General features: G+C 33.9%; 1 protein-coding gene across 1 annotated transcript; it reads right to left on the minus strand.

Moving 5' to 3' along the window:
- Positions 1-312: 312 nt before the first annotated feature.
- On the minus strand, positions 313-15,383 carry LOC117403045 (chitin synthase chs-2-like). The gene is made up of 19 exons (XM_059018921.1): positions 15,157-15,383; positions 13,224-13,359; positions 12,659-12,841; positions 10,967-12,009; positions 10,608-10,703; positions 10,360-10,512; positions 9,865-10,012; positions 9,681-9,746; positions 8,451-8,685; positions 7,902-8,102; positions 6,729-7,013; positions 6,387-6,566; positions 5,591-6,044; positions 4,271-4,377; positions 3,693-4,036; positions 3,299-3,409; positions 2,376-2,590; positions 1,780-1,846; positions 313-1,362 (listed from the first exon to the last, which is right to left on the minus strand). The coding sequence occupies exons 1-19, from the start codon at positions 15,201-15,203 to the stop codon at positions 1,303-1,305; spliced, it is 4,131 nt and encodes a 1,376-aa protein (XP_058874904.1). The 5' UTR covers positions 15,204-15,383; the 3' UTR covers positions 313-1,302.
- Between the last annotated feature and the right edge of the window lie 930 nt (positions 15,384-16,313).

Genomic DNA, 16,313 nt, shown 5'->3' on the forward strand with positions numbered 1-16,313 from the left:
TTGGCTGGGCACCAGTTTGGGAGTGTTGCATCGGCCTTTCCACTGCTGTGAGTTTTGGGAGGAAAATCTTCTGGGGTTAGTTTGCCTCACTGTGCAACAGTGCCCCCTCCCATTCTATATAAGCTGGCCGCAGGATAGATGGGTGTCTTATCTTCATGGCCTTATCAAAATGAATCATATTGGGAATGACTGTAACAGACACAAAAGCAATACATGCTGCATGCGTCTGTTGCTTTAAGTAATGATATTACCCTGGATGGCTAAAATAGGTTTCAATATAGATATCACAAATAAGTCATTCAAATAATTAAATAATTTATTATCTGTACAAAGTTTTCAAACACAATTTACAATAAGTTACCATTTGCAGTAAAACAATGAAACTAATTAAAAATAAACTGTTTAAATGCACATATATAATAGGTAAGAGAATAAATATCAAGCAAGTTAAAGTAAGCCAAAAATGTAAATAATAAATTACCAAAACCAATATACAGCTATGGCCAAAAGTTTTGCATCACTCTATAGAATTAACTCATTTTGCTTCATAAAGTTGAATGAAAACCATAATATTACGTTAACATATTGAATTACATACCGTTTTATATTTTTCCATATACTTAATGAAAAACTGACAAATGTGAATTATGTCTCAATCCTATAATTCTAGGAAATGCAACATTTTGGCCATAGCTGTACACTAAGTAAAATACATTTCTGACAGCAGGGCTTGCTTTCTGATAATCTTGCACTTGGAGTGAAATTGCTGCTTCCCCAAATGACTGACATCCTTTTCAGCCTGTAAGACTTTTGGCCAAAGCTGTAGTTTATAAATAGAGTGGTTATGAAGCACAAATGAAAAAAAAAATTCTACTGTGCAGGGACTATAAATTATACCTATTTTACCATTTATGTACCAAAATATTGATGTGTTATTCATTTGTGTGTATTGAAAGTGGAATACTATTGGAATTTTATTATAATAAATAATAATAATAATAATAATAATAATAATAATAATAATAATAATAATAATAATAGCAATAATAATAATAATAATAATAATAATAATAATAATAATAATAATATGTATATATTTCCAAACATGTTAAAGGTTTTTTTTTTTTCTCAATCATTATTAACTTTGGAGTAAATCTTTGAAATTCTAGAATGTTAAAGTGCAATGTGCTAGAAAGTTCAATGAAACAAGCAAATGACTGGTCCCAACAGCTAATAAAGCTGCACAGAACACATCTGTAACAATAATTCTTATTTTGTATTTTCACATCGGAATGTTGTCATCTATAGAAAGATAGGTGACAGGTCATTAGTAATTGTCAATCCATCTATACCTTCATCATCCTGTAAAAAAAAGGAGCATATCAATATTTAGGAGAGAAAACAAACAAAAAAAACACATTGAACTTTTTGGGGGACATTATTTAGTGATTATACATCAGAATTCCTCCTTATTAAAATGGCTATTGAATAGCACTGATTAGTAAACGTGAATTCAAAAGACATTCAGGATCTATTTTTATGTCTACATTCTAAAGACCTAATAATGATATGGGAATCCAACTGTATAACACTTATATTATTCCAAATAAAAAAAAAATTCCACTGTTTTGGCTATTTATAGGATAGCACTATTTGCACTGTGTAACAAATTACAGTATATCACTAGTGATACAGCAAAAATGATTTTGTATTTTCATGTATTATTTAATTAATGTTTACAGAAAACAAAGCTGGCTATGGTAGTCTAATGCCACTCACAGAATCCTTGGTATTGTATTCTTTTTCCTTACTTCTGTAGGATACCACATGGATAAGGGTATATACCCTGCAAAGGAAAACAAAAATATAAGCAATAGTCAAAAGATAGATGGATGCTGTTAGTATGGTGCTGCATATAAAGATAAAGCGGCCACAGCAGTGCAAGCACACATCTAACATGGTTTGCACATTCTCACTCTTACAGTATCTTATAAACCCCTACATAGATTAAATGATACCTTTTTAATAGGATCAGCTAAAATATACAGCATATTACAAATATCCACACATTACTAAAATAAAAGAATATAACAATGGTTGCATTAGCAATATTATATAAAGTATAAGTTGAAACTATACAGTACAACCTATCTAGACAACATACTATATGTCCCTTCATTTGGTAAAAGTAGGTTTGAAAAACCTCTATAATCTTGAAATACCAGCTTTGTTTATTCTAACAGATACTTTGAACCTTGCAATACTGGAAATAGCAAACTGATTTCGAACTAGGTCTGGTCCCTATTGCCTGCAAAAATTTTACTGATAGTGCAAAAGGGCCTTTTTAGGGAAAAGCCTGTTTGTTTTTACTATACCTGTGATACAGCATTGCCAAAAACTGTACAATAAGCAGCACTGCAAAAGTCAGCAGAAACATCAATCCGATGGGCTCCACATTGAGATATTCATCTGAGACAGTGCCATTGGGGTAGACTTTGGGAATCTTGATACTGATGGCTTCCCCAATGGCTTGAAGGAAAAATGTAGCAACCACCCAGAGGACATTGACAATGAAGTAAAGGAATGTTGCCTGTGACAGAAAATATGAAGAATTTGCATTCAGTTAATTAAAAAAAAAAAAACCTAATGTAAATATATCTATTGAACTGAGCTCTCATAAGATGGATGTAAACACTGTATTACACTTGTCAGTGCTAACATTTTTAAAATAACTTTTGCAAAAACTGTATTCCTGTGACAGAATTGGGTGCATTCCAAAATTCAGCAATGAATGTCAACAAATCAATTTGGATGATGTCACTGTTCTGCCAGTTTAAGGAAAAGTCTGTTGACTTTCAGAATAGGGGTTACTGTGACTGTTGAAATCCACCAGCTTTTCACACCACTGATTAGCGACAGGTTACAATGGCAGTTTTGGAATTTGGTGTTGATCTGTTAAAATCCAGTGCTGAATTAAGAAATGCTGTGGTGTGACACTATAAATCTGCCATAATGGGAGATAACATATGGGTTTTCTGTAAATACCACAAAAAGAGGGCTGAACATGGTGTCTCTTATATCAATAGTGCAGAGGGACTTGCTCATTACATGACATGTTAGCAGGGGATCTCTGCGGATACCACAGGTGCTGTCAAAATGTAAGTCTGGAGAATTCCAGACACTAATTTAGTAAATATAAATGATTTTAGAAACGTCTGGACTTATACATTTGATGTATGTGTTCTAACTGATTATCTATAAGTTATTGTAATATTTACACTGGTGCAATTCCGTTTACCTTGTTTCTAAGGGATTTCAACTCCCTTTGAACCTCTTCTTTATTGGTTTGGTCCTCTGACAAAGGTTCCAAGTATCTTTCAATTAACTTTATCCAAAAGACGTGTTCTTCCTGAGAAATAAAACACACAATCTTTATAAAGGAAGCTTACAAAATGATAAAGTACAGCTAATACCAAATGTGAGAATAATAACTCAATGGATACTATCTCTCTATAGCAGAAGCTTCTAAAGTCTCATGACCTAAATATGGCAGCCATTTTAAGTCACGGGTCAAAGTGAAGGTTAGAGTTTACGAGATATTAGCACATGTGATTATCATCATAGTAGTACAAAAGTGTGTGCTACATAAGGCTGGTGTTTCTAACCTAAATATCAAAGTAAAAATAACTCACATCAGATAGTTTTTCCACTTGAGGAGCCATTAGTGTTTTTTCAATAGCTGTTCTTATTCTCCTTTGCAGAATTTCCATTTCATTCATTGCCAGAATTCTTCTTGCGGAAACATTTAGGGACTCCTTCAGATCTTCTATCAAACTGTCAGGTAATATATCTTCTGGACCTACTGTGTCATATAGTTCTTGATTCAAAGTGTCTGTTAGCATGAGAACCAATTCATCACACACATCTTCGTGCCTTTCGTCTCTCAGCACGTACTTTATTTGCTCGGCCAGGTTTCTTTTCAAGTTAGCGTAAGTAAGTTTTTTTAGGAATTCTTCTTGAACAGGTTTAATCCAAACTTAAAGAAAGTGAAAAACATAGTGTTTAACATTCCAGTTTCATTTTTAAATTGGGTTTAACATTGATTGTCTGTTTATAAATAGTTTTAACAATGCAGCTCAAGGAAACCAAACATTGTATATGATGCTCCTAACAAAGTATATTGAAATCAGTTTTTATAAATTTCTTAAAATGTATTTGGATTGATTTGCAGTATGTGATGCAAAGCATTTCATACCCTGTATATACTTACCACTTTCAGGTATATCTTGAATTCCATCCTGCTCCTGCACCTGCTCCTCCTCATCCTCAAAGCGACTGTGATTTTCATTTACATTTTCATCTTCATCAGATTTTTCACTTTAACAAAATGTAAAAAATGGTAACACTTTACATTGTAATTATGTGTAAGCAGACATTTACTAAAAGCGGAGTTTCATGAGGCAAACATGAAAGACATGGTCTGCTTGTTCGATGTGGAACAGGAACAGGTTTTGGTCTTTTCGTGAAATCAGTTTGTTCTATTTTTTCTGTTCTATTTATGGCTGACAGCGATTTGGGGATGTTGTTTGTGCTTTGTGATGATTATTTTTTTCAGTCATAAAGTTCCAAGCAGTATGTATATCATATGTAATAAACTATAATATTATAATATGATTATGCATATAAAACAAATCTCGCTATACAATACAGACCATCAGAAATCCAGGCTACACTTACTGCAGTTTGCCACTATTGCAAATACAGTTGTCATTTGTCTAATATTAGAATACAGAGAATCAGCAGTACAGCAATGGCCAAATGTTTTGCATCACCCAATAGAATGAACTATTTTTTATTTATAAATCTAATGAAACCTACTGAATAATGTTACATTAACACTCCTTTGTAGTTTTCCATATACTTAACGATAAATACATGAAATACTGTACTACGTTAAACTTTTGCAATATAATTTTGTAGTTTCTTTGATTACATAAAGGTAAATAAAAGATCTAAATTATGTTCATCTATATATATATATATATATATATATATATATATATATATATTATGTCTCAATCCTAAAATTCTAGGTGATGCAAAACTTTTGACTATAACTGTACCTGCAGGGCTCCACCATGTTTCACCGTGTGGAACTGCTCCTCAAGCAGACCGGACTGTTCCACCCAACAAGAAAAAAGATAAATAAATACATTGCTTTATATGCAGTGCAGTAGTACATGATCAAATAAAAAAAAAAAAAACTAGAGCACTAGAACACTACAGTACTGTATGTTTTTTATAGCAGCATATCTTTTTTTGTAGCAAAATATCATTTGTATGGCCTTCAAAGAGATAATATTGAGTTACTATGCTGTCATACAGGGTATTAGGCGTTAAAAAAATAAATAAAAAAAAAATTACTTATCACATGAAAACACATTACTTTTCAAATCTCAAATCAAATCCAAAGAGTCATATGTGTATTTCACAAGAAATGGAAACGATAACAGTATGCAATTTGCTGCACTCGGATATCTCCGAATGAGATCGCCAAGGCTCCCTAAAACAGTCTTTATTACATATTTACCTTTCGGAACGTGCTGCCTCATTTCCATGTCGTGGGAGGGTCTGGAGTTGGATTTCTTGTAGATTATTTAGATTTTGCTGTTTGTTTAGATTTGTTTGTTGAATTGTCTGTTGGAGTTTTTGTAGGACCACATTCTCTGTCTCCTGATTGACCTCTATTTTTATATCCCAGCAACACATTGTGCACTTCTTGTCACACACCACACCCATAGTTTTCTTTTTTCCCACCTCACTGGTGGACTCTCTGGTGCCCCATGACACAATATGGAGGTTGACCAGTGAATATATAGATAACAGCAGGTACCCACTTGGGATGCAGATTACATACATCAGGCCATAAATAAGTAGACCAAACTCCTGGGGATGGAGAATCGCTGTCGTTACATATAAAATGGTGGCGGACACAAGGAACAGGCCTGATGGTGTGATAAAGGTCTTCTCCTTTACCATTTGACCTGACGAGAAATAATAAATGGTATAGTGAGGATACTATATAATGAACATACTCTGTGATTACATTTTATATATGAGATACTGCTTTGAAATAACAACAAAAAAGCAAATCAGATTTGTGCATATTTACTTCAAACATAGCATTCAATTTAAGTGGAAATCGAATACAAATCAGATGTATACAATAAATGTACACAACAAAAAATTCATTTTTAAAATTCATTTAAAAAAATAAGCCTGAAGCATTCCTTGTCATAAACAATTACTCAGTTACTAATTTTCCTTTTTATTATAACTGAATTATGAGGTTGATGTTATGAAGATGGAGCTGTGTAGAAACCTACCTATAATAGATAAGAAGGTTGCAGTCATCAGAAAGGCATACAATACACTCAGAATTGCAGCCACAGTCAGCTGGAATGAAGGTTTGGTTGTGTAGCAAATTATGATGTAGACAGCAGGAGGAATAACACTTAATACAATAGCAAAGTTTGCATCCCAGTTAAACACAAAAGAAAATGCACCTAAAAAAGATAAACAAAAAAAGTATGACAAATTAGTTTACTCTAATTGTGCCAAGTCAAGAATAGTCAATAGGACACTAGAACGCTATTTGCAAAGACAATGCTGATTGCAATGTGATTGCACTAAACTAAACTAGTAAAAAAAAAAAAAAAGTCGGTTACCTGCTATCATCAAACAAACAGAAGCAGGTCCCAGAATGGATGAACCCACTGTGAATATTTGATAGAATATGTATGCTCTGGAAATTGAGCTGTTCCTTTTAGATGTTTCTGCACCACTGTGCAGGAGGTCCAGGGTATTGGCCAGTGTTGAGGGTCCCCAGCGCCGTCTTTGGTTGTAAAACTCATTAAACTCCTGAGGGGCATTGGTGTAGGCATCAGAAGCTGCATTGTACTCAACTCGCCAGCCTTGTTGAAGAAGCAGGGTGCACAGCCAGCGATCCTCACCTTTTAGAAAAGTATTTGATAATAACACACAACATAAAGGACATATTTGAGGGGGCTGCGTATAACTATAGCACAAATCATAAAGACTTAATAACTGCTGAATTACAAAGCCATCAAGGGAGTATATGTTTCAATGAGTAGTGATATAAATATTATTCAGCTCAGCACAGAGCAACTTGCTGTATAAACGAAAGTAAAATGTACCGCACTCTATAGTGTAATGAATTGCACAAGTGGGCGGCCCCACCTAACCCACCTGACCCAGACACTGATTCGTATACCCACATACAAAATGCCATTACATTGAAATCATTAAAGAGTCAACAGTAAAAGAAAAAATTACTGAGTCTCTGTTTAATTGGTTCATAAGAAAGTGAAGATGTATTACTTTTATATTACATGATGGACCAAGCTCTTAATAATAAGCACCAATGCTGTTAAGTTTTTTTCAGTCAGTTTAAACTTTGGTTGATTTCTTTTTTATTTGTTACCCTGCACCCTACAATGACTTTTCATCTCTCTCAGTACCCCTTCCAGCTCTTCCAATAAAGTAAAAGGTATAGTCAGGGGATTACATTTCTTGCCTCATATTAGTATTATTAACAACATGGTCAAACACCCTCCCCTTCCCTCTTTAATTTAACTGCCTAATCACAACATTTTTTAATGGAACTACTTTCTCCCAGCAGATCTAAAAACTAAAACACTTCAAAAACATTTTTAAAGGAGAAATAAACACATTATATATGTAAATACATTACATATATTCATCTTCATATAGTTGTGTCCTGTAATCTTGAAGGTCAGTGAGAATGTACAGTACAGGTACAAGGAATATAACAGGATGCATTTGATATTAATGAAATAATAAAGGGAATGAAAAATCACCTTGATCATACTGGACATATTCCGAGGCTTTAGTTGCGGTAGTTGTATATCGTTTAAGAACATTGTCATCCATAAGTGCTGATCCCCTAAATAAACTAAAACATCCAGGACTGCAGAGAACAGAACCAAAAACATGCTCCGCTGTTTTCTGGAGCCAGTGGCCCACAGCATACTCAAATTTCTGATACCACACCATAGGACCTGCAAAAAGGAAACTAATGGTTCAGCAATGCAGTCTTCAAATGCATTTTGTAATAATAATGACAGAGGCAAAAAGAGATACTGTATAGTTAAAAAATGTTTTCAGAGGGTTTTTAAAATTGAAAGTACCTTATGCAGTAAGCATCTATATATATATATATATATATATATATATATATATATATATATATATATATATATATATATATATATATATATATATACAGACTTGCAGATATTTATATTACAAAGCCTATACTATCACTGACTGGTTACACAGTGGTAAGAGAGCATTTCTGTTTGCTCACTTGCCCTTTTGATTCTGCAGGTAGGGCAACCTCTACATACCCATTCCAGTAGGGTGTATTCTTCCACAAGCTGCTCCTACATTTTGATACATTCGAAGCCGGTCCACCAGCAAGATCAAAGCTGATGGATGAAAGTCAGTATCCCCGTCCAATGCCATGATATATGTGTTATCATCTGATATATCTTTTCTCTTGTTGTCACTTTCATCTTGAGGCAAAATGAAGGCGTTTCCATTCATTGATACAAGACTTGCTCGACAGGGGTTAACTACTGTCTGTGAAAGGAAGAAGCAAGACAGGTAAATGAGACAACAAAAATGGCTGCCTGTAACAAGACATCTGGTTTTGTTGTTTTGGTTTTTCTGTTTACCATCAAATCTAAGGGTCATGTATAGAATGAAAACCTGTCTGTAGTGATGACTATTTCCTGTTGTAAGTCACCTGTATAAAAACCAAAAGTCTCTAAAGACCATGAGGTTTCTTGAGTGCCAAGTGTAAGCAGGCTGGACTGTAAAGTTCTTATAATCAGTGGTGCAGTCAAGCCGGAACGAAATATTTTCTGCAGGCAGCAGTGATGAAGTCGTGCCAGAACTCACATAATAAGCAAGCTAAGTCACATGACTCACATTGCCTGCACAACTGTCTGATTCAGTCAGTAGTCCTCTTGATGCAATGAAAACAGCATTAGGAACGTCTTCTATTACGAACTAAAAATGCATTCAGATTTAGGACTACAACACTGATTATACTTTTTTGGGGATTGTCTTAATGACTATGGGCTAGAACATTCTCAAAGCTCTTTACTCAAAATTAAAAAAAAGCACTGAATAAATTTACCACAACAGACAAATAAATTAAAAAATCAGACATTTTATTAAGGGCTTATAAGTGGTCTTAAGTTGTTTCTTTTTTAGAATGTATTGTCACTGATGACTTGCAGTAAATAGCATTGAGAATATTATCCTATGTTAACATGCAAACAGAATAATTCTAAAATTGCTATTGCACAGCATTTGCATTTGTATTCTGTGTATTTTTCCTGATCAATTGCTAAATAAATTAATTGCATAGCCATGTGGTTCATTGCCTGCTCAGGCAGTAGAAGACCTGGTCATTTCAATAATATTTCAATTTATGTTGATGTTTGTAATTGATTTGTTGTCACCATGTAGTCATTTTTTGTAATAACCCCATACCCATTGACCATTTATTCATATATAATGGGTATTTACATGAAATGAGGGGTAAATGAAAATAAAATGTTTATTACCTGCAATCTTTGAGGATTATTAGTAATATAGCCTTTCCATCCAAGCAAATAGTACATGTACATAATCTGAAAAAAATGGAATACAGTAATTTTCATCTTTCAAAAAATGAAAGTACAGCATAACAAGCTTTATTAAAAGCATCAGTGAACAGTGAGAGCTTTAGAGGATGTTCAATAAAGATACCTGTGACCATCTTTTCTTGTTACGGATCAACTGTTTATCCTTCAGATGTATATATAACATATTTCCTTCTGGAAGTATACAGGCTAATCGTCCTCCATATGGTGTTTCAAATATTGACACCTCATCTGGCTCCTTGTTGGTAAATACCCTATAAAATGAACAGGAAAGTGTTTACTGGGAGGTTGAGAGGAGAATACTAAATATCAAAAAAACTACGACAATGTATCTATTGTATAACTATTCCAAAAATAAACCTCAAGTGAGGAAAGACATAACTAATGAGGTATGACTATAGTTTTAATTTTCCTCACACAAAATTCAATATTTTGTATTATCAATGCAGCAGTTCCATTACATTTTCTATTTATCCTGCCAAAAAATCAATACCTATAGTTTTGAACATCTAGCCTTTCAGTATAAACTGTAATAGCTGAAACACAAATAAAACAAAAGCAAAAAATCTCAAAAGAAGATCAACATTTTTTTTTTTATTACCTGTAAACTTCTATTATAACACTGACAAGATCATTCACATATTTGTTGACATGGCAGGTATCTTTCTCAAATGAATCATCCACAAAGATATGGCATTCAAAATCAAAGTTATCTTTATGTTGTTCTTTCGCATCACCCCTATATCTGTCCAACCTAAAGTGAAAAATATAATACAAGGGTTTATGAAAAGTTAAATAACTCATTTCCTGTAAACATGAATATAAACTAATGGCACGTGGTAATGTTACCTGAACATTGATGTGAGGATCTTCAACATTTCATCGTAAGTTTCATGCCACATTGTTGCGCAGAGGTAAATTAAGCAACTTTCAACTTTTTCACCACTAAAAGATAAATAAATATTAATAGTTACATTCTCATCATAGTATTAGATATGTTATCTAACAAAAACATGAAAAGTATATTATTAAAAAAAATGGATGGGGAAAAAATAGGGTGTTACAGTTAATCCTAAAATGTATACATTTACATATTCTGGTCATGTTCTAAATTTTTTATCCAACGTTCTTTTACAATAGGTTTTTAATCACAATAAGTCAGGTTACGCTAAATATTTGTGAAAGAACACAAAATAAATTGGATGTACCTCTCCTGTTTTCTCTCTTTGATGATTTTCATCCTGGTGTTTAAAAGCAAGGACTGATCGATGAAGGCAGCTTCATAGAGTCGGCGAACAAATATCTGAGTTGTTCGTTCTATTCTCTGTAATTTCTGGGTCCAAATGTAGTATGTAGAACACAACAGCCCAACCCACCAACACAGACCTTCCAGCCCCATTACTGCTGGGCCCCAGGGTTCGTTATACCGTACTGATGTATGGCAAATGCTATTGGAGATTTCATCTAAAACCAGCTTTGAAGTGTTCATAAGTTTGTAATCATAAAAATCTAAGCAAAACCCTCCAATGGTGGCATTGACATTGTTTTCAAGGATATTGTTGAACTGCACCATAAATGATGCCACAAATGCAATGACTACCGCAGGTGTTGTTAACACAACGGGGAGAGCAAAGCTGCAGCGAACGGCATGTATTTTACAGCCCACCACCCCAAACCAGTGGCACACAGCAGAGGCAAAAGCTTGTAATAGAAAAAGGCCAACGCCTCGTTGGACTGTATCAGCTGGAACCTTACTGAAAACTGACCAATCAATACCTTCAATTGTGATATATACTGCAAACACTATGCCAATAACAGCTGTCCTCAGAATGCTAGAAATCATAAATACAAAATCTCTGAATCCTTCCAACTCTGTCAGGGCATTATCCAGTTTGTTACCAGCTTGGAATGCATTTTCCCACCAGTTAAGAGACACCAAGATGGATGCAAATATACCAAGACCAACATACAAATAGTCCTTTGAAGAATTCCCATTAGTAATAGTCGATGTTGATCGTATATAATAATCTAGTCCTAAAAGAATGTACCCGGCTAACACAAACACAACAGAACAAATTGGGAAAATTATTTTCCAAGCTTTCTTCTGTAAATGGAATGCTGCCTGGAAAATCGATGAGAAAAAACAAACGCTGCCTAATATGAATAGGCTGGTCAGAATATCAAAATGGGGCATTGCAACTAGTGCAAGGAGTGAAGTACCAAATGACACAAGGGATTCAATCAGGCATATCTAAAAAAAAAAAAAAAGAGAGAAATTGCAATTTAGAAGAAAGACAAAACACATCTTAGTAAGAAAATATACAATTTACCAAATAAAAAACCATATGAAATGCAACTAGACTTTAAAAATAATAATAAATAAGATACACAAATAAATACAGTTGAAAAATAATATAGTTAATAAATTTGGGGGAGGCTCTATCAAGATACGCTTTCCTGGTAAAAGAACAGGCAAGCATGGTAAAGCATTATATATAGGACAGCAGTGTGGAGTAGTGGTTAGGGCTCTGGACTCTTGACTGGAGGGTCATTGGTTCAATCCAGGTGGGGAACACTGCTGCTGTACCCTTGAGCAAGGTACTTTACTTAGATTGCTCCAGTAAAAACCCAACTGTATAAAAGTGGGTAATTGTATGTAAAAATAATGTGATAACTTGTAACAATTGTAAGTCACCCTGGATAAGGACGTCTGCTAAGAAATAAATAATAATAATAATAGAACACATATAAGAAATCAACCAATCACAGTTACAGATTTGTAAAAATGTCACAACAGATTTTGTTGTTTGGGCAGTCAGAACCAGTTAGTTTCACTTTACGGTTCTCTCACCAAACTGCACAAGATGACATCGACCTCCAAACACCACCATGCAACTTACCACAAGCATTGTTTTAATTTTAGGTGCCACAAAGTTCTTGAATGCACATTTCCAAAGTGATTTCAGAAATAGCAGCACATTTGGTATGGCTAAACTGCATGCCACCATAAGGAGGTGGAAAGTCCTGTCCTTTTTAATCAAAGAATTCTCACTTGCCATTGTAGTAAGAACTAGTAGGGAACCCTGTATTGAAAGAAATAAAATATTGCTATATGTTTTATAGATCCACAAACAGTAAAATACCATGCAAGTTTCATCTCCAGCTCTTAGCATTCATTCCTGATTGCATGAGTCACGTGACTGGGGAGACACAGAGATATTACTGTAGATTTCGGCATCGTTGGGAGTAAAAATATAATTATGTCAGATACTACAAGCAGTTTCTGAAATAATACCTGTTGTAAAAGTGAAGTGTAGAAACAATCCATAATAAATGTGTCATAGTTCAGGTTTATAATGAACAAAACTAGTGGGGCTCTTACATTGGCTTGTGATGTGTCATACTAAGCCAGTGAACATGGTCACTGGCTTAAATTTGCTGTGACAGATTTGAACAGAAACGTACCTTACTAAAAAACGCAGAGACCAGAACAAAGAGTCCAACAAAGAAAGCAAACAGATGCTGCAAAAAAACAAAGCCTCTTCTTTTGCGTTCTTTTTCGGCACCAATTGGATTTAGCTGAAAAGGATCCCACGTCTCTCTGCCAAAAACAAGAATCTATTCTATTAGAGATTTACATTGGGACTTCAGTGTCCTTTTTTGAGGGTCATCTTTTTTACTGTAACTGTTTCAGACATTTAAAGAGATCATGCAAAGACATAATGCACACATTAAACCTTTGAAATCGAGATCAGTCAGTAAATAGCAGTAAATAATGTTAGCTTATTTATATAACTATAAGAAAATATGATATAATTATAATTAGTGTCTAATGTTAAATACATGCTCTAGTGAAACTAGTGTCTTTACTTTTATGTTAATGTCCTATATTACATTCCAACAGAACTTGTATAACTATTTTGCTCTGCTGGTTGAATATAGAAAAAGGGGCAAGTCGTATACAGGAAATCAGGCATGTAAAGTTGTAGTCATATAATAAAAGTGGCTAAGTTAAAAGACACAATTAGGGCAAACTTGGTCCCCACATTTTTTTTTATTATTATTCATGTAGCTACTAGTCCATACTGAAATAAAAATAGGGGGCCAACTTTTCCCAAATTGTGTCTTGACAAGGAAGTAGGGCCTAAGAGTTTACATAAGATAGAAAGCAATATATATGAATATATTGTACATGGGTCAACTCACAAAATCTTTAAACTGGAGTTATCTCTACTGACTGCAGTTTCCATAACATACTAAGAGGTTGATTTCATGAAGTTACTGTACAGTGTTATACAATGCTGGGGGATACATTATCTGTTTCTGTTGTTTTAAAGAAACAGAAGTTACCCCTGGATTTAATTAATGTATTTACTGCTGCTCTGGGGTATAGTCAGACTTCTTATCCCCGCTTCTTATCCCTATGTATTTGTTTCATAAATATCACTGGCACAAAGATATAATAATTACGTTTACACCATAAGCCTGTGCTTCAAAGTGTTGTATATATTTTGTTGGATGTTCTTTTAACTGGAAGTGCCTGTACTTTTTAATCAACTAACCTGCTTTCATATTACTGAGATAACAGCCAGCAACTGAGCCAGAGTTCAACAAAAGCACAAAAAAAATACCAATTCAAATTAATTTCTGCCTATTGAGTTATACAATTTGATACAGTGACTATTTTTCTTGCTCCAGCAAACTAACTTGAAAAACTACTTAGTTACTCAAAAGAATGAGTGTAAAAGAAGAAAAATGTCCATTAAACAACATAGTTAAGACTATGATATATGAAAAGCATTTTCAAATCATAAACACATCATTTTAACCAATGCAGACACATCTGGCTTATAAACAGTTCAAAATTGATATAGGTACTGTAAAAGGAATTGGATGGGTATTTTTACAGCAGGTTGATACCTTGGTTTCTGGGTACCTTTCTCCAAAGCAAGCAAGATGTGAGACTATTTTGAGCTATACAAAGTTTTGGTTTTTTTTCAGTTGTTTGGAATCAAATGGATAATTAAAAGTCCACCCAACAAACAAACAAACAAACAAACAAACAAACGTTATTCAAAATATAATTATAATAAATAAATAAATACAAATGTGTAATGGAATTCTACTTCAGGTTTTATTAATCCATTGAAATTTATATTTTTAAATTTATAATTATAAATAAATATGTATAATTGTGTCAAACAAATTAATTATTATATACTTTTCTATAATTTATATCAGGGAATGATATTAAATTATTTTATAACACAGTAAGAACAAAAGAAGACATTTATGAGCATTGCGCTACTGTACAGCAGTATAACATAAATGTTTTATTTTATTAAATAAAAATTCCCAAATTATATCACAACAACGAAAAGGTGAAACAGCAACTCACTCATGTCTTTTTTCTCTTTTTTGTGATCTATCTTTTTGCTCCTCCATTTTTGATAAGAATTAGATGGATTCCAAGAAATAAATCCGGACGACTGTAGATGTACAGGAGGTCTTGTTCCAATTAAACATCAGCTGCTTGACTCTCGTCTTTATCAGTGTGTTCCTTTGAGTCCATCCCTAATCAAAGTGCATTTTATTGTATGGCAAGTGTTTACATGCTAATAAAGGGTTGATGGGCGGGGGGGGGGGGGGGGGGCATGTGCTCTGTTGGTTATTAAAAAGATGCAACAAAATCCCAGTCTACACTGTAAAAGAATAAGGGACTTTGGTCAAATAAAATTTGAGCTAACATTTACAGTATAGGGGTATGATTCCCCAGCCCAGAGACAGTTGGTTTCCTCAAGTCTGGATAATGTGCACTTTCCCTATGCTGAAGAAAAGTTTTGCTTTGTGAAAAGTTCCCTGGTCCATTTAGTATAGTCCCATTCTTTTATTCCTGCAAATTCCTGCAGTTGATTTATTCTGTGTAGGTCTACAGTAGAGCCATGACTGTCATTATTCTTACCTTTCTGAACAGATCTAGACACTGTAACATAACCTGCAAAAACAGCAATATAATACCTGTGATACACATTTGAACTGAACTAATAGTTCCTCCATTAAGACTCTGTGGAACAAAGTGATAAACAACTAGCCTATTCTAACCTGAATGGCAAGATGGTTGGCCATCAGTTAAACTTCATCAGTTAAACAATACATTCATAATTTCTCCTTTCATTCACATCCTTTCTCTTGCACAGCGATTTTCTTTTAGTTTTATTAAGTGTCTGTCAGACATATTCTACCACTGAGTGATGTATTGCCTTTTTACAAACAAAAGAACACATCTCTCCAAAGGGCATATGAAGATATATTCATAAAATGAGACACAATTAATAATAATAAAAAAAAAAAAATACATATGACAAATAAGGGTAGGGCAGTAACACACCTGAAACTATTGATATCCACAACAAATTACAAGTCATTAGGCAGAATTGGACCCTTGATAAGGAATAGTTAATAGTCATAGTTTTAAAAGTTTCTGGTAGGTATGGCAGTCAGTGCTTGGCACGCATCAATAATTAATTATAAGGCGTTTCTAGACTGCAGATGTCA

The sequence above is a fragment of the Acipenser ruthenus genome, unplaced genomic scaffold, assembly GCF_902713425.1.
Source record: "Acipenser ruthenus unplaced genomic scaffold, fAciRut3.2 maternal haplotype, whole genome shotgun sequence".
Lineage (NCBI taxonomy): Eukaryota > Metazoa > Chordata > Actinopteri > Acipenseriformes > Acipenseridae > Acipenser > Acipenser ruthenus.

Bases quoted from the DNA above. Each gene is read 5' to 3' on its own strand.
- LOC117403045 (XM_059018921.1), bottom strand. From the start codon at position 15,203: ATGGAGGAGCAAAAAGATAGATCACAAAAAAGAGAAAAAAGACATGA. The intron at 10,704-10,966 runs GTACATCCAATT...TTTATCTTTTAG, and splicing joins AAAGAGAGAAAACAGGAGAG to TGGTGAAAAAGTTGAAAGTT. The intron at 4,037-4,270 runs GTAAGTATATAC...ACTTTCTTTAAG, and splicing joins TCAAGATATACCTGAAAGTG to TTTGGATTAAACCTGTTCAA.